Raw genomic sequence first — 25,511 nt, 5'->3', positions numbered from 1 at the left:
TGTTATACCATGGCTAACACTGACAAGCCCCCCCCCGTCTCTCTCTCTCTCTCTATCTTTCTCTCTCTCTCTCTCTCTCTCTCTCTCTCTCTATCTTTCTCTCTCTCTCTCTCTCTCTCCCCTCTCTCTCCCCTCTCTCTCTCTCCTCTCTCTCTCTCGCTTTCCCTTTCTTTCGTTCTCTTTCTCTCTCTCTCTCTCTCGCTCTCTCGCTCTCTCGCTCTCTGTCTCTCTCTCTCTCTCTGTCTCTCTCTCTCTCTGTAAACCATTGCAGATATTGTGAACAGTTCTTAATCCTAACATGCCCTGAAACCTGGAACTGTCGTCTAACTGACTGACCTCCTCTTAACACTCACAGATCTGACAGTATGAGAGTTGACACATCCATCAGCTGTTTATATAGGGCCTAGGTTAATGTCTCCATATGGTCCATCAACTGTTTATATAGGGCCTAGGTTAATGTCTCCATATGGTCCATCAACTGTTTATATAGGGCCTAGGTTAATGTCTCCATATGGTCCATCAACTGTTTATATAGGGCCTAGGTTAATGGCTCATTATGGTCCATCAACTGTTTATATAGGGCCTAGGTTAATGTCTCATTATGGTCCATCAACTGTTTATATGGGGCCTAGGTTAATGTCTCCTTATGGTCCATCAACTGTAGTTCAGACAGGGCTGTGTGTTTTGGTAGGTTAGACAGGACTGTGTGTTTTGGTAGGTCAGATGGGGCTGTGTGTTTTGATAGTTCAGACAGGGCTGTGTGTTTTGGTAGTTCAGACAGGGCTGTGTGTTTTGGTAGTTCAGACAGGGCTGTGTATTTTGGTAGGTCAGGCAGGACTGTGTGTTTTGGTAGGTCAAATGGGGCTATGTGTTTTGGTAGATTAGACAGGAATGTGTGTTTTGGTAGGTCAGACAAGGCTGTGTGTTTTGGTAGGTCAGACAGGGCTGTGTGTTTTGGTAGGTCAGATGGGGCTGTGTGTTTTGGTAAGTCAGAAAGGACTGTGTGTTTCGGTAGGTCAGATGGGGCTGTCTGTTTCAGTAGGTCAGATGGGGCTGTGTGTTTTGGTAGGTCAGATGGGGCTGTGTGTTTTGGTAGGTCAGATGGGGCTGTGTGTTTTGGTAGGTCAGACGGGACTGTGTGTTTTGGTAGGTCAGACGGGACTGTGTGTTTTGGTATCTCAGATGAGGCTGTGTGTTTTGGTAGGTCAGACAGGACTGTGTGTTTTGGTAGGTCAGAAGGGACTGTGTGTTTTGGTAGGTCAGACGGGACTGTGTGTTTTGGTATCTCAGATGGGGCTGTGTGTTTTGGTAGGTCAGATGGGGCTGTGTGTTGTGACGACCCTCCCACTCTGTCTGCCGTATTCTGTCTTTGTTCTTGTTTCCTTATTAGGATGCCGGTGGGCGGAGTTGGGGAGGGTCGTCAGCTACATGGGAAACACCTGGGCCAGGTGTGTCCCAGGATAAATAGACCTCTTCCACATTCATGGAAGAGACTCTCTCCATGCAGACACCATTGTAGATTATGTTGTGGTTCTTGGTGGCTTTTTGTTTGTTTGCATTGGCACCTTTCAACACCCTGCATTATCACATTCATGCATGCAAAACACTCACTTACACTACTGATTACTGATTACACACACCATTGTATATTTTCCTTAGTTGCTTTGGTTAATAAATATATATTTTGTTACTCCTTATCTCCACGTTGTCTCCCTTTGTTACGGGCTTTGAGCCGGTTCGTGACAGTGTTTTGGTAGATTAGACAAGACTGTGTGTTTTGGTAGATTAGACAGGACTGTGTGTTTTGGTAGATCAGACAGGACTGTGTGTCTTGGTAGGTCAGACAGGACAGTGTGTTTTAGTAGGTCAGACAGGACAGTGTGTTTTAGTAGGTCAGACAGGACTGTGTGTTTTAGTAGGTCCGACAGGACTGTGTTTTGGTAGGTCAGATGGGGCTGTGTGTTTTGGTAGGTCAGACAGGACAGTGTGTTTTAGTAGGTCAGACAGGGCTGTGTATTTTGGTAGGTCAGACAGGACTGAGTTTGTTGGTAGGTCAGATGGGTCTGTGTGTTTTGGTAGGTCAGATGGGGCTGTGTGTTTTGGTAGGGTAGATGGGACTGTGTGTTTTGGTAGGTCAGATGGGGCTGTGTGTTTTGATAGTTCAGACAGGACTGTGTGTTTCGGTAGGTCAGAAGGGACGGTGTGTTTTGGTAGGTCAGATGGGGCTGTGTGTTTTGGTAGGTCAGACGGGACTGTGTGTTTTGGTAGGTCAGAAGGGACTGTGTGTTTTGGTAGGTCAGACGTGACTGTGTGTTTTGGTATCTCAGATGGGGCTGTGTGTTTTGGTAGGTCAGACGGGACTGTGTGTTTTGGTAGGTCAGAAGGGACGGTGTGTTTTGGTAGGTCAGATGGGGCTGTGTGTTTTGGTAGATTAGACAGGACTGTGTGTTTTGGTAGATTAGACAGGACTGTGTGTTTTGGTAGATCAGACAGGACAGTGTGTTTTAGTAGGTCAGACAGGACTGTGTGTTTTGGTGGGTCAGATGGGGCTGTGTGTTTTGGTAGGTCAGAAGGGACTGTTTGTTTTGGTAGGTCAGACGGGACTGTGTGTTTTGGTATCTCAGATGGGGCTGTGTGTTTTGGTAGGTCAGACAGGGCTGTGTATTTTGGTAGGTCAGACAGGACTGTGTGTTTTGGTAGGTCAGATGGGGCTGTGTGTTTTGGTAGGTCAGACAGGACAGTGTGTTTTAGTAGGTCAGAGAGGACTGTGTGTTTTAGTAGGTCCGACAGGACTGTGTGTTTTGGTAGGTCAGATGGGGCTGTGTGTTTTGGTAGGTCAGACAGGACTGTGTGTTTTGGTAGTTCAGATGGGACTGTGTGTTTTGGTAGGTCAGATGGGGCTATGTGATTTGGTAGGTCAGATGGGGCTGTGTGTTTTGGTAGGTCAGATGGGACTATGTGTTTTGGTTGGTCAGATGGGGCTGTGTGTTTTGGTAGGTCAGACAGGACTGTGTGTTTTGGTAGGTCAGACGTGACTGTGTGTTTTGGTATCTCAGATGGGGCTGTGTGTTTTGGTAGTTCAGATGGGGCTGTGTGTTTTGGTAGTTCAGATGGGGCTGTGTGTCTTGGTAGGTCAGACGGGACTGTGTGTTTTGATAGGTCAGACAGGACTGTGTGTTTCGGTAGGTTAGATGGGGCTGTGTGTTTTGGTAGGTCAGACGGGGCTGTGTGTTTTGGTAGGTCAGACAGGACTGTGTGTTTTGGTAGGTCAGACGTGACTGTGTGTTTTGGTAGGTCAGATGTGACTGTGTGTTTTGGTATCTCAGATGGGGCTGTGTGTTTTGGTAGGTCAGATGGGGCTGTGTGTTTTGGTAGATTAGACAGGACTGTGTGTTTTGGTAGATCAGACAGGACTGTGTGTTTTGGTAGGTTAGAAAGGACTGTGTGTTTTGGTAGATCAGACAGGACAGTGTGTTTTAGTAGGTCAGACAGGACTGTGTGTTTCTGTAGGTCAGATGGGGCTGTGTGTTTTGGTAGGTCAGACAGGACAGTGTGTTTTAGTAGGTCAGAGAGGACTGTGTGTTTTAGTAGGTCCGACAGGACTGTGTGTTTTGGTAGGTCAGATGGGGCTGTGTGTTTTGGTAGGTCAGACAGGACTGTGTGTTTTGGTAGTTCAGATGGGACTGTGTGTTTTGGTAGGTTAGAAAGGACTGTGTGTTTTGGTAGATCAGACAGGACAGTGTGTTTTAGTAGGTCAGACAGGACTGTGTGTTTCTGTAGGTCAGATGGGGCTGTGTGTTTTGGTAGGTCAGACAGGACTGTGTTTGTTGGTAGGTCAGATGGGTCTGTGTGTTTTGGTAGGTCAGATGGGTCTGTGTGTTCTGGTAGGTTAGATGGGACTGTGTGTTTTGGTAGGTCAAATGGGGCTGTGTGTTTTGATAGTTCAGACAGGACTGTGTGTTTCGGTAGGTCAGACAGGACTGTGTGTTTCGGTAGGTCAGATGGGGCTGTGTGTTTTGGTAGATCAGACAGGACTGTGTGTTTTGGTAGTTCAGATGGGACTGTGTGTTTTGGTAGGTCAGATGGGGCTATGTGATTTGGTAGGTCAGATGGGGCTGTGTGTTTTGGTAGGTCAGATGGGACTATGTGTTTTGGTTGGTCAGATGGGGCTGTGTGTTTTGGTAGGTCAGACAGGACTGTGTGTTTTGGTAGGTCAGACATGACTGTGTGTTTTGGTATCTCAGATGGGGCTGTGTGTTTTGGTAGTTCAGATGGGGCTGTGTGTTTTGGTAGTTCAGATGGGGCTGTGTGTCTTGGTAGGTCAGACGGGACTGTGTGTTTTGATAGGTCAGACAGGACTGTGTGTTTCGGTAGGTTAGATGGGGCTGTGTGTTTTGGTAGGTCAGACAGGACTGTGTGTTTTGGTATCTCAGATGGGGCTGTGTGTTTTGGTAGGTCAGATGGGGCTGTGTGTTTTGGTAGGTCAGATGGGGCTGTGTGTTTTGGTAGGTCAGACAGGACTGTGTGTTTTGGTAGATTAGACAGGACTGTGTGTTTTGGTAGGTTAGAAAGGACTGTGTGTTTTGGTAGATCAGACAGGACTGTGTGTCTTGGTAGGTCAGACAGGACAGTGTGTTTTAGTAGGTCAGACAGGGCTGTGTATTTTGGTAGGTCAGGCAGGACTGTGTGTTTTGGTAGGTCAGATGGGGCTGTGTGTTTTGGTAGGTCAGACAGTGCTGAACAAGGCTATTCCTCAGGAAGATGAGACTAGAGGGACTGACATGCATGCTGCTGCACAGGAAACCACTGGTGTGTGTGTGGTTGAGGGGCTGGTTATAGACTGGTCTGCTGACAGAGACAAACAGGAAGGAAGTTAGCAGGTGTGTGACTGTGTGTGTACTGTATGCTTTTTTCTGATTCCTCTGAAACAGGACAGGGTCCGTGTTTGACTGACCTACCTGTGACTGTGTGTTTGTGTGGTGTGTGCATGTGTGTGTGTGTGTGTGCTCTACTCTGGGTGAACAGCAGTCATTTAATTTTTAAAGCTCTCATCAATATTAGAGGAGAGAAGGAGGCAGTGAGGGTTTCTCCAAAACATGCACTGCATCATTCAGCACAAAAAGCCTTTAACATAGAGAGAGAGAGAGAGAGAGAGAGAGAGAGAGAAGAGAGAAAGAGAGAAAGAGAGAAAGAAAGAAAGAAAGAAAGAGAAGGGGAGTGAGAGAGAGAGAGAAGGAAAGAAAGAAAGAAAAAAAGAGAGAAAGAAAGAAAGAACTGTTGCTAAGGGGAAGGGAGTTAGTCTCTTAATATTTAGAGTGAGGGATGGAGGGAGGAGTTTGAGTGGCTGGAGAGCTGGAGCTTTTAGCATCTTAGAGAGAGAGAGAAAGAGAGAGAGAGAGAGGGAGAGCCAGAAAGAGAGAAAGAGAGAGAGAAAGTGAGTGAGAGAGGGAGAAAGAGAGAGAGGGAGAGAGAGAGAGAAAGTGAGTGAGAAAGAGAGAGAGAGAGGGAGAGAGAGAGAAAGAGAGAGGGAGAGAGAGAGAGAGAGGGGGAGAGAGAGACTGACTCAAACTACAGCCTTCAAAATTAAGGTCTGATGCTCATTAACGTATAAACCTCAACGTACGTACACATTCACCTCACCTCAATGTACACATTCACCTCAACATACACATTCACCTCAACTCAACATACACATTCACCTCACTTCAAGGTATACATTCACTTCAACGTACACTTCACCTCAACGTATACATTCACCTCACCTCAACGTATAAATTCACCTCAACGTATAAATTCACCTCAACATATACATTCACCTCAACGTATACATTCACCTCACCTCAACGTATACATTCACCTCACCTCAGCGTATACATTCACCTCACCTCAGCGTATACATTCACCTCACCTCAACGTATACATTCACCTCACCTCAGCGTATACATTCACCTCACCTCAGCGTATACATTCACCTCAACGTATAAATCCACCTCAACGTATACATTCACCTCACCTCAAAGTATACATATACCTCACTTCAACATGTAGATTCACCTCAACATATACATTCACCTCAACATATACATTCACCTCACCTCAAAGTATACATTCACCTCAACATGTAGATTCACCTCAACATATACATTCACCTCAACATATACATTCACCTCACCTCAAAGTATACATTCACCTCAACATATAGATTCACCTCAACATATACATTCACCTCACCTCAAAGTATACATTTACCTCAACATATACATTCACCTCAACATATACATTCACCTCACCTCAAAGTATACATTCACCTCAACATATACATTCACCTCAACATATACATTCACCTCACCTCAAAGTATACATTCACCTCAACATATACATTCACCTCACCTCAAAGTATACATTCACCTCAACATGTAGATTCACCTCAACATATACATTCACCTCAACATATACATTCACCTCACCTCAAAGTATACATTCACCTCAACATATACATTCACCTCACCTCAAAGTATACATTTACCTCAACATATACATTCACCTCAACATATACATTCACCTCACCTCAAAGTATACATTCACCTCAACATATACATTCACCTCAACATATACATTCACCTCACCTCAAAGTATACATTCACCTCAACATATACATTCACCTCACCTCAAAGTATACATTTACCTCAACATATACATTCACCTCAACATATACATTCACCTCACCTCAAGGTATACATTTACCTCAAGGTATACATTCATCTCACCTTGTAACTCTGTGTTGTTGTTTGTGTCGCACTGCTTTGCTTTATCTTGGCCAGGTTACGGTTGTAAATGAGAACTTGTTATCAACTGGCCTTCCTGGTTAAATAAAGGTGAAATTAATTTGATTAACTTTTTTATTTAAAAAACTCAAGGTATTCATTCACCTCAGCTGACCTCTACAGAGTCATGGCCTGTTTATTCCCTTAGTGACGCAGGGATCGCACACACCCTCCAGGGGTGGGTTAACTGTGTCTGGTCTGAGCCTGTTGGGTTGTTCATGTTCAGAAGCACCAGACAAACAGAGCTAATTCCTCTTACAACATGATTGACCTGCCAGTGTGTGTGTGTGTGTGTGTGTGTGTGTGTGTGTGTGTGTGTGTGTGTGTGTGTGTGTGTGTGTGTGTGTGTGTGTGTGTGTGTGTGTGTGTGTGTGTGTGTGTGTGTGTGTAGCTCTATATTGATTTGGTTGTACTGTATTTGTAAATTAGATAAATCAACCTCTCTCCATCTCTCTTTTTCTGTCCAACACAGACTGTAGTTACAGATGTTCTATGCTAATCTGACCAGTTTCTCACAGCAGGACAATAATCCTGCAGCAACAGGAACTGTGAATTATTATGTGGATTATAATTAATGGACAGTTTTGTAGAGGTTGATACATTTTTTGTTGAGTCTGACATTTTAAAGTGGAAATTACAACATTTAGAAGCCTTTTTAAACCTTGAATACACTGAAAATGTGCTTTTCCTGCTGCACTGGAAAATGTCCTGTGACAACAGAGGGATCAAATTAACATCGAACATCTGTATTGATGAATTAGTGATATTGACTCGGCCTGGGACTTGGCCTGGGATAATCACCCTCTTATAAACACACACACAAAGGCAAGGTCCCTGGCAGGGAATCTGTGTGTTATCCCAAAAATATTTTTGGTTAAGATGTTTCAGAGTTGTGTTATTCAAAGTTATGTGTTGTCTGTCTCACAGTTGTGTTGTGTGTGTTTCACCAGAGGAGGAGAGGAGGGTCCGGGCCAATGACAGAGAATACAACGAGAAGTTTCAGTATGCGGTAAGAGAGATAGTTTGTGTGTTTGTGTGCGTACATGATTATATATGTGTATTTATGTTTAAGTACATTACATGACTAATAATAGACCAACATTTTCTATTTTTGTAGTAATTAGTATTTCACATTTAGAACATACCTTCCTCTATTCCCCCTTTTCTTTTTCTCTTTATCTCTCTTTATCTCTCTTTATTTCTCTTTATCTCTCTCTCGCTCTCTGTCTCTCTCAGAGTAACTGTATTGTGACGTCTAAGTACAACGTCATCACCTTTCTGCCCGTCAACCTGTTTGAACAGTTCCAGGAAGTGGCCAACACCTACTTCCTCTTTCTGCTCATACTGCAGGTAAGATAGAAGCAGGGAGAGGAAGTGGAGGTATGGGGAGGGCAGAGAGAGACGGGGATAAAGCAATGGAGGGAGAGGAAGGGGAGGTATGGGGAGAGGAAGTGGAGATAAGGGAAGGGCAGAGAGAGACGGGGATAAAGCAATGGAGGGAGAGGAAGTGGAGGTATGGGGAGAGGAAGTGGAGGTATGGGGAGGGCAGAGAGAGACAGGAGATAAAGCAATGGAGGGAGAGGAAGTGGAGGTATGGGGAGAGGAAGTGGAGATAAGGGAAGGGCAGAGAGAGACGGGGGTAAAGCAATGGAGGGAGAGGAAGTGGAGGTATGGGGAGAGGAATGGAGGTATGGGGAGAGGAAGTGGAGGTATGGGGAGGGCAGAGAGAGACGGGAGATAAAGCAATGGAGGGAGAGGAAGTGGAGGTATGGGGAGAGGAAGTGGAGATAAGGGGAAGGCAGAGAGAGACGGGGATAAAGCAATGGAGGGAGAGGAAGTGGAGGTATGGGGAGGGCAGAGAGAGACGGGAGATAAAGCAATGGAGGGAGAGGAAGTGGAGGTATGGGGAGAGGAAGTGGAGGTATGGGGAGAGGAAGTGGAGGTATGGGGAGAGGAAGTGGAGATAAGGGGAGGGCAGAGAGAGACGGGGATAAAGCAATGGAGGGAGAGGAAGTGGAGGTATGGGGAGGGCAGAGAGAGGCGGGAGATAAAGCAATGGAGGGAGAGGAAGTGGAGGTATGGGGAGGGCAGAGAGAGACGGGAGATAAAGCAATGGAGGAAGTGGAGGTATGGGGAGAGGAAGTGGAGGTATGGGGAGAGGAAGTGGAGATAAGGGGAGGGCAGAGAGAGACGGGGATAAAGCAATGGAGGGAGAGGAAGTGGAGGTATGGGGAGAGGAAGTGGAGATAAGGGGAGGGCAGAGAGAGACGGGGATAAAGCATTGGAAGGAGAGGAAGTGGAGGTATGGGGAGAGGAAGTGGAGGTATGGGGAGAGGAAGTGGAGATAAGGGGAGGGCAGAGAGACGGGGATAAAGCAATGGAAGGAGAGGAAGTGGAGGTATGGGGAGAGGAAGTGGAGGTATGGGGAGAGGAAGTGGAGATAAGGGGAGGGCAGACAGAGACGGGGATAAAGCAATGGAAGGAGAGGAAGTGGAGGTATGGGGAGAGGAAGTGGAGGTATGGGGAGAGGAAGTGGAGGTATGGGGAGAGGAAGTGGAGGTATGGGGAGAGGAAGTGGAGGTATGGGGAGAGGAAGTGGAGGTATGGGGAGAGGAAGTGGAGGTATGGGGAGAGGAAGTGGAGGTATGGGGAGAGGAAGTGGAGGTATGGGGAGAGGAAGTGGAGGTATGGGGAGAGGAAGTGGAGATATGGGGAGAGGAAGTGGAGATAAGGGGAGGGCAGAGAGAGATGGGGATAAAGCAATGGAAGGAGAGGAAGTGGAGGTATGGGGAGAGGAAGTGGAGGTATGGGGAGAGGAAGTGGAGATAAAGGGAGGGCAGAGAGACGGGGATAAAGCAATGGAAGGAGAGGAAGTGGAGGTATGGGGAGAGGAAGTGGAGGTATGGGGAGAGGAAGTGGAGATAAGGGGAGGGCAGACAGAGACGGGGATAAAGCAATGGAAGGAGAGGAAGTGGAGGTATGGGGAGAGGAAGTGGAGGTATGGGGAGAGGAAGTGGAGGTATGGGGAGAGGAAGTGGAGGTATGGGGAGAGGAAGTGGAGGTATGGGGAGAGGAAGTGGAGGTATGGGGAGAGGAAGTGGAGGTATGGGGAGAGGAAGTGGAGGTATGGGGAGAGGAAGTGGAGATATGGGGAGAGGAAGTGGAGATAAGGGGAGGGCAGAGAGAGACGGGGATACAGCAATGGAGGGAGAGGAAGTGAAGATAAGTGGAGGGCAGAGAGAGATGGGGATAAAGCAATGGAAGGAGAGGAAGTGGAGGTATGGGGAGAGGAAGTGAAGATAAGGGGAGGGCAGAGAGAGACGGGGATAAAGCAATGGAAGGAGAGGAAGTGGAGGTATGGGGAGAGGAAGTGAAGATAAGGGGACGGCAGAGAGAGACGGGGATAAAGCAATGGAGGGAGAGGAAGTGAAGATAAGGGGAGGGCAGAGAGAGATGGGGATAAAGCAATGGAAGGAGAGGAAGTGAAGATAAGGGGAGGGCAGAGAGAGACGGGGATAAAGCAATGGAAGGAGAGGAAGTGGAGGTATGGGGAGAGGAAGTGGAGGTATGGGGAGAGGAAGTGGAGGTATGGGGAGAGGAAGTGGAGGTATGGGGAGAGGAAGTGGAGATATGGGGAGAGGAAGTGGAGATAAGGGGAGGGCAGAGAGAGATGGGGATAAAGCAATGGAAGGAGAGGAAGTGGAGGTATGGGGAGAGGAAGTGGAGGTATGGGGAGAGGAAGTGGAGATAAGGGGAGGGCAGACAGAGACGGGGATAAAGCAATGGAAGGAGAGGAAGTGGAGGTATGGGGAGAGGAAGTGGAGGTATGGGGAGAGGAAGTGGAGGTATGGGGAGAGGAAGTGGAGGTATGGGGAGAGGAAGTGGAGGTATGGGGAGAGGAAGTGGAGGTATGGGGAGAGGAAGTGGAGGTATGGGGAGAGGAAGTGGAGATATGGGGAGAGGAAGTGGAGATAAGGGGAGGGCAGAGAGAGACAGGGATACAGCAATGGAGGGAGAGGAAGTGAAGATAAGTGGAGGGCAGAGAGAGATGGGGATAAAGCAATGGAAGGAGAGGAAGTGGAGGTATGGGGAGAGGAAGTGAAGATAAGGGGAGGGCAGAGAGAGACGGGGATAAAGCAATGGAAGGAGAGGAAGTGGAGGTATGGGGAGAGGAAGTGAAGATAAGGGGAGGGCAGAGAGAGACGGGGATAAAGCAATGGAGGGAGAGGAAGTGAAGATAAGGGGAGGGCAGAGAGAGATGGGGATAAAGCAATGGAAGGAGAGGAAGTGAAGATAAGGGGAGGGCAGAGAGAGACGGGGATACAGCAATGGAGGGAGAGGAAGTGAAGATAAGGGGAGGGCAGAGAGAGACGGGGATACAGCAATGGAGGGAGAGGAAGTGAAGATAAGGGGAGGGCAGAGAGAGATGGGGATAAAGCAATGGAAGGAGAGGAAGTGAAGATAAGGGGAGGGCAGAGAGAGACGGGGATACAGCAATGGAGGGAGAGGAAGTGAAGATAAGGGGAGGGCAGAGAGAGATGGGGATACAGCAATGGAGGGAGAGGAAGTGAAGATAAGGGGAGGGCAGAGAGAGACGGGGATAAAGCAATGGAAGGAGAGGAAGTGGAGGTATGGGGAGAGGAAGTGAAGATAAGGGGAGGGCAGAGAGAGATGGGGATAAAGCAATGGAAGGAGAGGAAGTGGAGGTATGGGGAGAGGAAGTGAAGATAAGGGGAAGGCAGAGAGAGACGGGGATAAAGCAATGGAGGGAGAGGAAGTGAAGACAGGGATGCTGTAAAGGGGGGTGTGGTGGAGATGAGCGGGGAGGGGAGAAAGAGAGGCTATCAGTTTTCACCACACTGAAGGGCACAGCAGGTACATCATAGAGACTGCTTTCTTCTCTTTCTTTGTTTTACCTCCCATCCCACTCTCCTCTCTTTCTCTCCCCTTCCTCCCTCCTCTCTCTCTCCTCTCTTTCTCTCCCCTTCCTCCCTCCTCTCACTCTCCTCTCTGTCTCTCCCCTTCCTCCCTCCTCTCACTCTCCTCTCTTTCTCTCCCCTTCCTCACTCCTCTCACTCTCCTCTCTGTCTCTCCCCTTCCTCCCTCCTCTCACTCTCCTCTCTTTCTCTCCCCTTCCTCACTCCTCTCGCTCTCCTCTCTTTCTCTCCCCTTCCTCCCTCCTCTCTCTCTCCTCTCTTTCTCTCCCCTTCCTCCCTCCTCTCACTCTCCTCTCTGTCTCTCCCCTTCCTCCCTCCTCTCACTCTCCTCTCTTTCTCTCCCCTTCCTCACTTGTCCTCTCGCTCTCCTCTCTTTCTCTCCCCCTTCCTCCCTCCTCTCTCTCTCCTCTCTTTCTCTCCCTTTCCTCCCTCCTCTCGCTCTCCTCTCTGTCTCTCCCCTTCCTCCCTCCTCTCACTCTCCTCTCTTTCTCTCCCCTTCCTCCCTCCTCTCGCTCACCTCTCTTTCTCTCCCCTTCCTCCCTCCTCTCTCTCTCCTCTCTTTCTCCCTCCTTCCCTCCCTCCCTCTCTCTCTCTCTCTCTCTCTCTCTCTCAGTTGATTCCTCAGATCTCGTCTCTCTCCTGGTTCACCACGATAGTGCCTTTAGTCCTGGTGCTCAGCATCACTGCAGTAAAGGATGCCACTGACGACTATGTGAGTGTCTGTCACACACACACACACACACACACACACACACACACACACACACACACACACGGGCTGTGACGATTATGTAATTTGGGGTAACAATTAATTGTCATGCAAATGGAAATGGTTATTATTATAATTGTAATTGTGGTTGAATAATCTTTAGAGCTTGTAATGCATCATAATGCGTCTGTAAAATGTGCTGTGACGACACAACACAACACAATGATTACAATGATTACAACACAGCTTTGGTGAAACCCCTGACCGTTTGTAACTTTGGAAAATGAAGCTTCTCCCGACTGCCTTTCTGATCGTAAAATGATAACCAACTTTACCCACTTCTTGTAAAATGATTACCAACTTTACCCACTTCATGTAAAATGATTACCAACTTTATCCACTTCATGTAAAATGATTACCAACTTTACCCACTTCATGTAAAATGATTACCAACTGTACCCACTTCATGTAAAATGATTACCAACTTTACCCACTTCATGTAAAATGATTACCAGCTTTACCCACTTCATGTAAAATGATTACCAACTTTACCCATGTAAAATGAAAAATTGCTATTGGGTGAACTGTATCTAGTTGAATATAAAGTTGAATGCCTTGTCGCCTAAAATAAATGTCTTAAGATGTGCAGATCATGACTATTAATTAGAAGTTTTTGTCCGTAATTGTTGGTTGATAATTGTACCAGTCCTAACTTACACTATTCAAAACACATAATATTTGGAGAGAAAAACATGTAAATTCTTGTCTCCTTTAGTTCCGTCACAAGAGTGACAACCAGGTGAACAACCGGCAGTCTCAGGTCGTATTCCACGGCTCGTAAGTCTCCTCTAGTCCAGTCTACACTCAGCAATACAGACAGTCTTCTAGTCCAGTCTACACTCAGCAATACAGCCATTCATCTGGTCGAGTCTACACTCAGCAATACAGACAGTCATCTACTCCAGTCTACACTCAGCAATACAGCCATTCATCTAGTCCAGTCTACACTCAGCAATACAGACAGTCATCTCGTCCAGTTTACACTCATTAGTACAGACAGGCATCTAGTCCAGTCTACACTGAGCAATACAGACAGTCATCTAGTCCAGTCTACACTCAGCAGTACAGACAGTCATCTAGTCTAGTCCTCACTCAGCAATACAGCCATTCATCTCGTCCAGTCGACACTCAGCAATAAAGACATACATCTAGTCCAGTCTACAATCAATAATACAGACAGTTATCTAGTCCAGTCTACGCTCAGAAATACATACATTCATCTAGTCCTGTCTACACTCAGCAATAAAGACAGTCATCTAGTCCAGTCTACACTCATTCATAGACACATTCATCTAGTCCTGTCTACAATCAGCAATACAGACAGGCATCTAGTCCAGTCTACATTCAGAAATATTACATTCATCTACTCCAGTCTACACTCATTAATACAGACAGTCATCTAGTCCATTCTACACTCATTAATACAGACAGTCATCGAGTCCTGTCTACAATCAGCAATACAGACAGTCATCTAGTCCATTCTACACTCATTAATACAGACAGTTATCTAGTCCAGTCTACACTCAGCAATACAGACATTCATCTAGTCCAATCTCTAATCAGCAATACAGAAAGGCATCTAGTCCAGTCTACACTCTTTAATACAGACAGGCATCTAGTCCAGTCTACACTCAGCAATACAGACATACATCTAGTCCAGTCTACCCTCAGCAATACAGACAGTCATCTAGTCCAGTCTACACTCATTAGTACAGACAGTTATCTTGTTGAGTATACAGTTAGCAATACAGGCAGTCATCTAGTCCAGTCTACAATTAGCAATACAGACAGTTATCTAGTCCAGTCTACAATCAGCAATACAGACATTCATCTAGTGTAGTCTACACTCAGCAATACAGAAAGTCTTCTCGTCCAGTGAACACTCAGCAATACAGATTTTCACCTAGTCCAGTCCACACTCAGCAATACAGACAGTCATCTAGTCCAATCTACACTCAGCAATACAGACATTCATCTAGTACAGTCTACACTCAGAAATACAGACAGTCCTATAATCCAGTCTACAATCAGCAATGAAGACAGACATCTAGTCCAGTCTACAATCATTAATACAGACATTCATCTAGTACAGTCTACACTCAGAAATACAGACAGTCATCTAGTCCAGTCTACACTCATTAATACAGACAGTTATGTAGTCCAGTCTACAGTCAGCAATACAGACAGTCATCTAGTCCAGTCTACACCCAGCAATACAGTCAGGCATCTAGTCCAGTATACACTCAGCAATACAGACAGGCATCTAGTCCAGTCTACACCCAGCAATACAGACAGAGATCTAGTCCAGTCTACAATCAGCAATACAGACAGTCATCTAGTCCAGTTTACACTCATTAGTAAAGACAGTTATCTAGTCCAGTCTACCCTCAGCAATACAGACAGTCATCTAGTCCAGTTTACACTCAGCAATACAGCCATTCATCTAGTCCAGTCTACACTCAGCAATACAGACATTCATTTTGTCCAGTCTCTAATCAGCAATACAGACAGTCATCGAGTCCATTCTACACTCAGCAATACAGACAGTCATCTAGTACAGTCCTCACTCAGCAATAAAGCCATTCAGCTAGTCCAGTCTACACTCATCAATACAGACATTTATCTACACATCGTTAGCTGTTTCTATTTATAATTTAGTTCCTCTTTCTACCTACCTACCTACCTACCTACCTCCCTCTCTGTCTCCCTCTCCCTCCCTCCTCTCTCTCTCTCTCTCTCTCTCCTCTCTCCCTCTCTCTCACCCTCCCTCCTCTCTCTCACCCTCCCTCCTTCTCTCTCTCTCTCTATCCCTCTCTCTCACCCTCCCTCCATCCCTCCTTCTCTCTCTCTCTCTCCCTCTCTCACCCTCCCTCCCTCCTTCTCTCCCTCCCTCTCTTTCTCTCTCCTTCCCTCATTTCTCTCTCTCAGTCTTCAGAAGGAGAAGTGGATGAATGTAAGAGTGGGTGATATCATTAAACTGGAGAATAACCAGTTTGTGGCAGTAAGTGTATGTCATTCAATCATCAACATAATGTATCACACACACACACACACACACACACACACACACACACACACACACACACACACACACACACACACACTGGTCATGATTAATTTACAACTGTTGTAATGTACTCTGTCATAACACGGTTTTTATGGTGCAGTGCAATGGTTTGATATATATACAAGCACTTACCGGTATTGAGATTCATTCATGGTGGTTTTAAAGGCTTCCATAAAGGCGATGTAACACACAGCACTCTCATATTTCAGCCAAACAATCTCTACACTAAGGTTAACCTTCAATGTACTGTACTAGTAGCATGCTAGCCAGAGTTTCTGGAATGTGTTAGCCTTGTTAGATGGCCATGCTAGAAGGAACAGAGTGGTATTATCAGAAATGCTAGTGTGTAAGCGGATGCTAATGCTAGCTGATGTTTCTCTTCAGGCTGACCTTCTCTTACTGTCCAGTAGTGAACCTCATAGCCTCTGTTACATCGAGACCGCAGAGCTAGATGGGTAAGAACACACCATAACACACAGCACAGTCCAATAAAGCGCAACACAGTGATGCTCAGTGATGGTTTGTGAGTTCATATGCAGTGTGTGTGTTGTGTTTGTGCAGGGAGACCAATATGAAGGTGCGTCAGTCTCTGTCTGTGACTGCAGAGCTTGGAGACCCCAACAGCCTGGCCTCTTTTGATGGTAGGAAGTCTCTTTCTATTGGTCTCTGTGTCTTTCACACATCAGAGGTCAGCAGGTCCGCTCTGCAACCAAGCACTTAGCACCCACACTGCCCAGCATCACACACACACACACGCCCTCTGTTGTCAGCGCTTAACACCCCCAGTCTCTCCATTCCCCACAGACACACACTGGTTTTCCTCATCAGCATGGTTCACCCACACATCTCTCCTCACCTGCTCAGCAGAAAGCATTACTGCAAGCAAGTTGGTCTGTGTGTGTGTGCGTGTGTGTGAGTGTGTGTGTCTGCGTGTGTCTGCGTGTTTGCTAGCACAGCGCCCATAGTGAGTCAGTTTATTTCAATAGTCCTAAAATGGAATGTGGCTGAAACACTGTCTGAAACACAGCTGAACTCTGCCCTCTGTGGTGATGTTGAATATGTAGTCATTATTTTTGTGAAGCAGAGGCTGATGTAGTAAACAGTGTGTTGTGCTGCTGAGGTGGTTTCTAAAAGCTGTTACTGAGGTGGGATGGTAAGATGATGATGGAGAGAACACTGTACTGTATCTAGGTGAGATGATGATGGAGAGAACACTGTACTGTATCTAGGTGAGATGATGATGGAGAGAACACTGTACTGTATCTAGGTGAGATGATGATGGAGAGAACACTGTACTGTATCTAGGTGAGATGATGATGGAGAGAACACTGTACTGTATCTAGGTGAGATGATGATGGAGAGAACACTGTACTGTATCTAGGTGAGATGATGATGGAGAGAACACTGTACTGTATCTAGGTGAGATGATGATGGAGAGAACACTGTACTGTATCTAGGTGAGATGATGATGGAGAGAACACTGTACTGTATCTAGGTGAGATGATGATGGAGAGAACACTGTACTGTATCTAGGTGAGATGATGATGGAGAGAACACTGTACTGTATCTAGGTGAGATGATGATGGAGAGAACACTGTACTGTATCTAGGTGAGACGATGATGGAGAGAACACTGTACTGTATCTAGGTGAGATGATGATGGAGAGAACACTGTACTGTATCTAGGTGAGATGATGATGGAGAGAACACTGTACTGTATCTAGGTGAGATGATGATGGAGAGAACACTGTACTGTATCTAGGTGAGATGATGATGGAGAGAACACTGTACTGTATCTAGGTGAGATGATGATGGAGAGAACACTGTACTGTATCTAGGTGAGATGATGATGGAGAGAACACTGTACTGTATCTAGGTGAGATGATGATGGAGAGAACACTGTACTGTATCTAGGTGAGATGATGATGGAGAGAACACTGTACTGTATCTAGGTGAGATGATGATGGAGAGAACACTGTACTGTATCTAGGTGAGATGATGATGGAGAGAACACTGTACTGTATCTAGGTGAGATGATGATGGAGAGAACACTGTACTGTATCTAGGTGAGTTGATGATGGAGAGAACACTGTACTGTATCTAGGTGAGATGATGATGGAAATAACACTGTACTGTATCTAGGTGAGACAATGATGGAGAGAACACTGTACTGTATCTAGGTGAGATGATGATGGAGAGAACACTGTACTGTATCTAGGTGAGATGATGATGGAGAGAACACTGTACTGTATCTAGGTGAGATGATGATGGAGAGAACACTGTACTGTATCTAGGTGAGATGATAATGGAGAGAACACTGTACTGTATCTAGGTAAGATGATGATGGAGAGAACACTGTACTGTATCTAGGTGAGATGATGATGGAGAGAACACTGTACTGTATCTAGGTGAGATGATGATGGAGAGAACACTGTACTGTATCTAGGTGAGATGATGATGGAGAGAACACTGTACTGTATCTAGGTGAGATGATGATGGAGAGAACACTGTACTGTATCTAGGTGAGACGATGATGGAGAGAACACTGTACTGTATCTAGGTGAGATGATGATGGAGAGAACACTGTACTGTATCTAGGTGAGATGATGATGGAGAGAACACTGTACTGTATCTAGGTGAGATGATGATGGAGAGAACACTGTACTGTATCTAGGTGAGATGATGATGGAGAGAACACTGTACTGTATCTAGGTGAGATGATGATGGAGAGAACACTGTACTGTATCTAGGTGAGATGATGATGGAGAGAACACTGTACTGTATCTAGGTGAGATGATGATGGAGAGAACACTGTACTGTATCTAGGTGAGATGATGATGGAGAGAACACTGTACTGTATCTAGGTGAGATGATGATGGAGAGAACACTGTACTGTATCTAGGTAAGATGATGATGGAGAGAACACTGTACTGTATCTAGGTGAGATGATGATGGAGAGAACACTGTACTGTATCTAGGTGAGATGATGATGGAGAGAACACTGTACTGTATCTAGGTGAGATGATGATGGAGAGAACACTGTACTGTATCTAGGTGAGATGATGATGGAGAGAACACTGTACTGTATCTAGGTGAGATGATTGTGTGTTTGAAAACCTGTATTAGCTGTAAAGTGTGTGATAAAGGTGTGTGTGTGTGTTGCCGGTACAGGTGAGGTGGTCTGTGAGCCTCCCAACAACAAGCTGGACAGGTTCTGTGGTCTTCTGTGCTGGAGAGATTGTAAATACCCCCTGAGCAACCACAACATGTTACTACGAGGCTGTGTTCTCCGCAACACAGAGACCTGCTACGGACTGGTCATCTTTGCAGGTTGGTCTTTCTGTGTGTGTGTGTGTGTGTGTGTGTGTGTGTGTGTGTGTGTGTGTGTGTGTGTGTGTGTGTGTGTGTGTGTGTGTGTGTGTGTGTGTGTGTGTGTGTGTGTAACCAATTCCTCTTTCTATATCTCTCTAACCAGGCCCAGACACCAAGCTGATGCAGAATAGTGGTCGCACCAAATTCAAACGCACAAGCATCGACCGCCTCATGAACACACTGGTGCTCTGGGTAGGAGACCCCACACCTCCCCTTCTGTTTGGCCATACTTGTTTCACATCTACTTCTAATATAAAACAAGACTATAAATGGCCTTCTGGTTTCTCCAGAAACTCTACTTTTCTAGTTTAGCTTGACATTTTGAAATTAAAATAAAGTACATACATTTAGCCTAATCTTTACCCCCTCTCCCTCCCTCCCTCCCTCCCTCCCTCCCTCCCTCCCTCCCTCCCTCCCTCCCTCCCTCCCTCCCTCCCTCCCTCCCTCCCTCCCTCCCTCCCTCCCTCCCTCCCTCCCTCCCTCCCTCTCACCTCTCTCCCTCCCTCTCCCCCCCCTCTCCCCCTCCCCCTCCCTCTCTCCCTCCCTCTCCCCCTCTCGCTCCCCTTCTCACGCCCCCTCTCCCCTCTCTCCCCCTCCCTCTCTCCCTCCCTCTCCCCCCTCTCGCTCCCCCTTCTCACGCCCCTCTCTCCCTCCCTCTCCCCCTCTCTCCCCTCTCTCCCTCCCTCTCCCTTCTCTCTCTCCCTTCTCTCCCTCCCTCTCCCCCTCTCTCTCCCCCTCTTCCCCCTTTCTCCCCTTCTCTCTCCCTCTTCCCCTGCCTCCCTCTCCCCCTCTCTCTTCCCCCTTTCTCCCCTTCTCTCCCCCTCTCTCCCTCCTCTCTCTCCCCGTCCCAGATCTTTGGCTTCATGGTGTGTATGGGTGTGATCCTGGCTGTGGGGAACGCTGTGTGGGAGAGAGAGGTGGGTTCTCTGTTCCAGAGTTACCTGGCCTGGGACCTGCCTGTAGACAACTTCCTGTTCTCTGCTTTCCTCTCCTTCTGGTCCTACGTCATCATTCTCAACACCGTGGTGCCCATCTCACTCTACGTCAGGTCAGGAATACTTTATGTCAGGTTATAAGCCCTCTATGTCAGGTAATAACATCTCTATGTCAGGTAATAAAACCTCTATGACCCTTTTAGTCAAGGGAGATGAGTGACAGTGACGGTCAAGATGCTTCATCAGTACTTTACTTTCTGTGGATTCTGGAACAAGTTAGTATTTCAATCCACGACTGATGTTAGTGTGTGGTACTGACCCACCCGTACTGATAGCTGACTTACTAAGAGCTGTTGTTTGTTGGTTTCTTTATGTGTTAGTGTGTTTGTGTGTTAGTCTGTTGTGTGTTTTTGTATGTGTTGTGTGGGCTGCAATCTATCTGCAATCCAAAACAAGTTAGAGAGGGCTTCCTGTTGAATTATCATAATTTTTTTCTCCCTCCCTCCCTCCCTCCCTCCCTCCCTCCCTCCCTCCCTCCCTCCCTCCCTCCCTCCCTCCCTCCCTCCCTCCCTCCCTCCCTCCCTCCCTCCCTCCCTCCCTTTGTCCCTCTCCAGTGTGGAGGTGATTAGGCTGGGTCATAGTTACTTTATAAACTGGGACAGGAAGATGTTCTGTCCACAGTGTAACACAGCAGCTGAAGCCAGGACCACCACTCTCAACGAGGAACTGGGACAGGTGAGGAACATCCTGCACCCTACTGTTGATGATCTACACTAGATCCTTGTATCTCTGTGTTGGAGAATGTTAGCCTAAAGCCTGTGGTGTGTCTGGATGCAGGTCCAGTATGTCTGTGGTATCTTGATAACCCCCCCATTGAAACAGGTGGAGTACATCTTCAGTGACAAGACAGGAACGCTCACTCAGAACATCATGAGCTTCAGCAAGTGCTCTATCAATGGACATGCCTATGGTGGGTATACTACACGATATACTACATGATATACTACACTATATACTACAGTCTATCTGATTTAAGGTGGGTATACTACACTATATACTACACTATATACTACTATGTACTACACTCTATACTACACTATATATGACACTATACACTACACTATATACTACTATACACTACACTATATACTAGCCTATAAGATTTAAGATGGGTGTACTACATATACAGTGGGGAGGTTTTGTAAGCAGGTTTTCCTACTTACAAAGCATGTAGAGGTCTGTAATTTTTATCATAGGTACACTTCAACTGTGAGCGACGGAATCTATAACAAAAATCCAGAAAATCACATTGTATGATTTTTAAGTAATTAATTTGCATTTTATTGCATGACATAAGTATTTGATCACCTACCAACCAGTAAGAATTCCGGCACTTACAAACCTGTTAGTTTTTCTTTAAGAATCCCTCCTGTTCTTCACTCATTACCTGTATTAACTGCACCTGTTTGAACTTGTTTCTTGTATAAAAAAAACCTGTCCACACACTCAATCAACCTGACTCCAACCTCTCCACAATGGCCAAGACCAGAGAGCTGTGTAAGGACATCAGGGATAAAATTGTTGACCTGCACAAGGCTGGGATGAGCTACAGGACAATAGCTTGGTGAGAAGGCAACAACTGTTGGCGCAATTATTAGAAAATGGAAGAAGTTCAAGATGATAGTCAATCACCCTCGGTCTGGGGCTCCATGCAAGATCTCACCTCGTGGGGCATCAATGATCATGAGGAAGGTGAGGGATCAGGCCAGAACTACACGGCAGGACCTGGTCAATGACCTGAAGAGAGCTGGGACCACAGTCTCAAAGAAAACCATTAGTAACACACTACGCCGTCATGGATTAAAACCCTGGAGCGCACGCAAGGTCCCCCTGCTCAAGCCAGCGCATGTCCAGGCCCATCTGAAGTTTGCCAATGACCATCTGGATGATCCAGAGGAGGAATGGGAGAAGGTCATGTGGTCTGATGAGACAAAAATAGAGATTTTTGGTCTGAACTCCACTCGCTGTGTTTGGAGGAAGAAGAAGGATGAGTACAACCCCAAGAACACCATCCCAACCGTAATGCATGGAGGTGGAAACATCATTCTTTGGGGATGCTTTTCTGCAAAGGGGACAGGACGACTGCACCGTATTGAGGGGAGGATGGATGGGACCATGTATCGCGAGATCTTGGCCAACAACCTCCTTCCCTCAGTAAGAGCATTGAAGATGGGTCGTGGCTGGATCTTCCATCATGACAACGACCCGAAACACACAGCCAGGGCAACTAAGGAGTGGCTCCGTAAGAAGCATCTCAAGGTCCTGGAGTGGCCTAGCCAGTCTCCAGACCTGAACCCAAGAGAAACCCACCTAGAAAATCTTTGGAGGGAGCTGAAAGTACGTATTGCCCAGTGACAGTACCTGAACCCAATAGAAAATCTTTGGAGGGAGCTGAAAGTCCGTATTGCCCAGTGACAGTCCCGAAACCTGAAGGATCTGGAGAAGGTCTGTATGGAGGAGTGGGCCAAAATCCCTGGTACAGTGTGTGCAAACCTGGTCAAGAACTACAGGAAACGTATGATCTCTGTAATTGCAAACAAAGGTTTCTGTACCAAATATTAAGTTCTGCTTTTCTGATGTATCAAATACTTATGTCATGCAATAAAATGCAAATGAATTACTTAAAAATCATACAATGTGATTTTCTGGATTTTTGTTTGAGATTCCGTGTCTCACAGTTGAAGTGTACCTATGATTTAAAAAATTACAGACCTCTACATGCTTTGTAAGTAGGAAAACCTGCAAAATCGGCAGTGTATCAAATACTTGTTCTCCCCACTGTATACTACAGTCTATCAGATTTAAGGTGGGTATACTACATATATACTACAGTCTATCAGATTTAAGGTGGGTATACTACATATATACTACAGTCTATCAGATTTAAGGTGGGTATACTACATATATACTACAGTCTATCAGATTGGGGGAAAAACTGATACAAATACACCTTATGGAACAGCAAGGACTGTAAAGAGTCACACACATACAACATATACACTATACACACAACATACACACTATACACACAAATTAAACACTATACACACATGTACACAGTACACACAGTACACCTGGATTGTGTGTAGTAGTAGAGTAGTGGCCTGAGGGCACATGCTTAATGTGGTGTGAAATCTGTTGTTAAATATATTTCAATGTTTAAAAATGGTATTATAATGTATATTACTGCCTTAATATTTGCTGGAACCCAGGAAGAGTAGATGCTGTCTTGGCAGGCACTAATTGGGATCCATAATAAACCCCAGGAAGAGTAGCTGCTGTCTTGGCAGGAACTAATGGGGATCCATAATAAACCCCAGGAAGAGTAGCTGCTGTCTTGGCAGGAACTAATGGGGATCCATAATAAACCCCAGGAAGAGTAGCTGCTGTCTTGGCAGGAACTAATGGGGATCCATAATAAACCCCAGGAAGAGTAGCTGCTGTCTTGGCAGGAACTAATGGGGATCCATAATAAACCCCAGGAAGAGTAGCTGCTGTCTTGGCAGGAACTAATAAATACAGATAGAATAATACACACACAAATCAGATCAAATCAGCACTGTCCTGTTCCCCCAGTCAATGTTGCAGACGTCCTTGTGGTGCTGGGTAACTCTGAGTCTAAGTGTGAGTGTGTTCTATTGTCAGGTGAGGTTATCGACCCGTTGGGAGCACAGCCAAAGGTGAGCAGGCTAACGTAAGACTAACAGTATGACTAACAACACAGCATACTGTTCAGCTTGCTCTGTGGCAATGACATCACTCTGGCACTGTGCACTTTGCTATTTGACCATAGGTGAATACAAAGCATAGTTTCTAACGGTGAATACTACGCCTGTCCTCCTTCCTCTCTTCCCCTCTTCTCTGTCTCCTCTTCTCTCTCTCCTCTTCTCTCTTTCCAGAGGCTAGACTTCACCTCCTTCAACCCCCTGGCGGACCCTGACTTCTGTTACTTTGACAACGGTCTGCTGAAGTCGGTGAAGCTGGGAGACCTTCACAGCCACGAGTTCTTCCGGCTGCTTTCCCTCTGTCACACCGTCATGAGTGAGGAGAAGAAGGAGGGTGAGAGATAGCGGGAGGGAGGGATGGAAGGAGGGTGAGAGAGAGGGATAGAGGGAGGAATAGGAGAGGGAGTTGTGTGGCTGGTTGGACGTACTTCCAAATTAGAGAGGGAGGGTGAGAGAGAGGGATAGAGGGAGGAATAGAAGGAGAGGGAGGGTGAGAGAGAGGGATAGAGGGAGGAATAGAAGGAGAGGGAGGGTGAGAGAGAGGGATAGAGGGAGGAATAGAAGGAGAGGGAGGGTGAGAGAGGGATAGAGGGAGGAATAGAAGGAGAGGGAGGGTGAGAGAGAGGGATAGAGGGAGGAATTGAAGGAGAGGGAGGGTGAGAGGGAGGAATAGAAGGAGAGGGAGGAATAGAAGGAGAGGGAGTTGTGTGGCTGGTTGGACGTACTTCCAAATTATGAAACGACGTTAGAGGCAGCTTATGGTAGAGAAATGAACATTCAATTCTCTGGCAACAGCTCTGGTGACGTTCCTGCAGTCATCATGCCAACTGCTCCCTCAAAACCTGAGACGTGTTGTGTGACAACTGCACATTTTAGAGTGGCCTTTTATTGTCCCCAGCACAAGGTGCACCTGTCTAATGATCACCCTGTTTATTCAGCTTCTTGATATGTGACAGGTGGATGGATTATCTTGGTAAAGGACAAATTCTCACTAACAGGAATGTAAACAAATTGATGCACAACATTTGAGAGAAATAAGCTCTTTATGGGTATGGAACATTTATGGGATATTTTATTTCAGCTCATCAAACATGGGACTTTACATGTTGCTTTTATATTTTTGTTCAGTGTATATTTTTGGTTGTTTAAAATATATTTCAAAGCGGTGGTACAATGATTCTCTACACTCTATGCATTGCTTGTTTTGTCACATAAACTGAAATTCGGCGAACCATGAAATGGCGGAATGGTTTTGCATAGTGCATCTTAAAAGCATGTTGTATTTTGTGTTCACCTACATGTATAGAAGGTGTTTAATAGATACTGTATTCTCTCTCTCCCTCTCTCACCTCTTTCTCTCTCCCTCTGACCTCTCTCCCTCTCACCTCTTTTTCTCTCTCTCCCTCTCTCACCTCTTTCTCTCTCTCTCACCTCTTTCTCTCTCTCTCTCTCTCCCTCTCACCTCTTTCTCTCTCTCTCTCTCATCTCTTTCTCTCTCTCTCCCTCTCTCACCTCTTTCTCTCTTTCTCTCTCTCACCTCTTTCTCTCTCTCTCCCTCTCTCACCTCTCTCTCTCTCTCTCTCTCACCTCTCTCTCACTCTCTCTCTCACCTCTCTCTCACTCTCTCTCGCCTCTCTCTCTCTCCCTTCCCCATTGCTCTCTCTCACATTGCTCTCTCTCTGACTCCCCCACTCTACCCCCTCTAGGAGAGTTGATGTATAAGGCCCAGTCTCCAGATGAGGGTGCGTTGGTGACAGCAGCCAGGAACTTTGGTTTTGTGTTCCGGTCTAGAACCCCTGGTACTGTCACTGTGACAGAGCTGG

General features: G+C 46.3%; 1 protein-coding gene across 2 annotated transcripts in view; it reads left to right on the top strand.

The window, feature by feature from the left end:
• LOC135521761 (phospholipid-transporting ATPase ID-like) overlaps positions 1 to 25,511 on the top strand; it is a 57,166-nt gene that overhangs the window by 6,741 nt on the left and 24,914 nt on the right. For both annotated transcript variants that reach the window (XM_064947470.1, XM_064947469.1), the window contains exons 2-16: positions 7,775 to 7,833; positions 8,061 to 8,174; positions 12,375 to 12,473; positions 13,246 to 13,307; positions 15,459 to 15,531; positions 15,982 to 16,052; positions 16,159 to 16,238; positions 18,768 to 18,926; positions 19,072 to 19,160; positions 19,820 to 20,016; positions 20,518 to 20,638; positions 20,786 to 20,873; positions 23,609 to 23,643; positions 23,863 to 24,022; positions 25,395 to 25,511. The exon at positions 25,395 to 25,511 is cut by the window's right edge and continues 72 nt beyond it. In XM_064947470.1, coding sequence (XP_064803542.1) covers positions 7,775 to 7,833; positions 8,061 to 8,174; positions 12,375 to 12,473; positions 13,246 to 13,307; positions 15,459 to 15,531; positions 15,982 to 16,052; positions 16,159 to 16,238; positions 18,768 to 18,926; positions 19,072 to 19,160; positions 19,820 to 20,016; positions 20,518 to 20,638; positions 20,786 to 20,873; positions 23,609 to 23,643; positions 23,863 to 24,022; positions 25,395 to 25,511 — 1,524 coding nt within the window. The remainder of the gene's footprint in view (positions 1 to 7,774; positions 7,834 to 8,060; positions 8,175 to 12,374; positions 12,474 to 13,245; positions 13,308 to 15,458; positions 15,532 to 15,981; positions 16,053 to 16,158; positions 16,239 to 18,767; positions 18,927 to 19,071; positions 19,161 to 19,819; positions 20,017 to 20,517; positions 20,639 to 20,785; positions 20,874 to 23,608; positions 23,644 to 23,862; positions 24,023 to 25,394) is intronic.

This window comes from Oncorhynchus masou, chromosome 30 (assembly GCF_036934945.1).
Source record: "Oncorhynchus masou masou isolate Uvic2021 chromosome 30, UVic_Omas_1.1, whole genome shotgun sequence".
Classification (NCBI taxonomy): Eukaryota; Metazoa; Chordata; class Actinopteri; order Salmoniformes; family Salmonidae; genus Oncorhynchus; species Oncorhynchus masou.
Note: the sequence above shows the minus strand (reverse complement) of the source record. Positions and strands in the feature narration are given on the sequence as shown.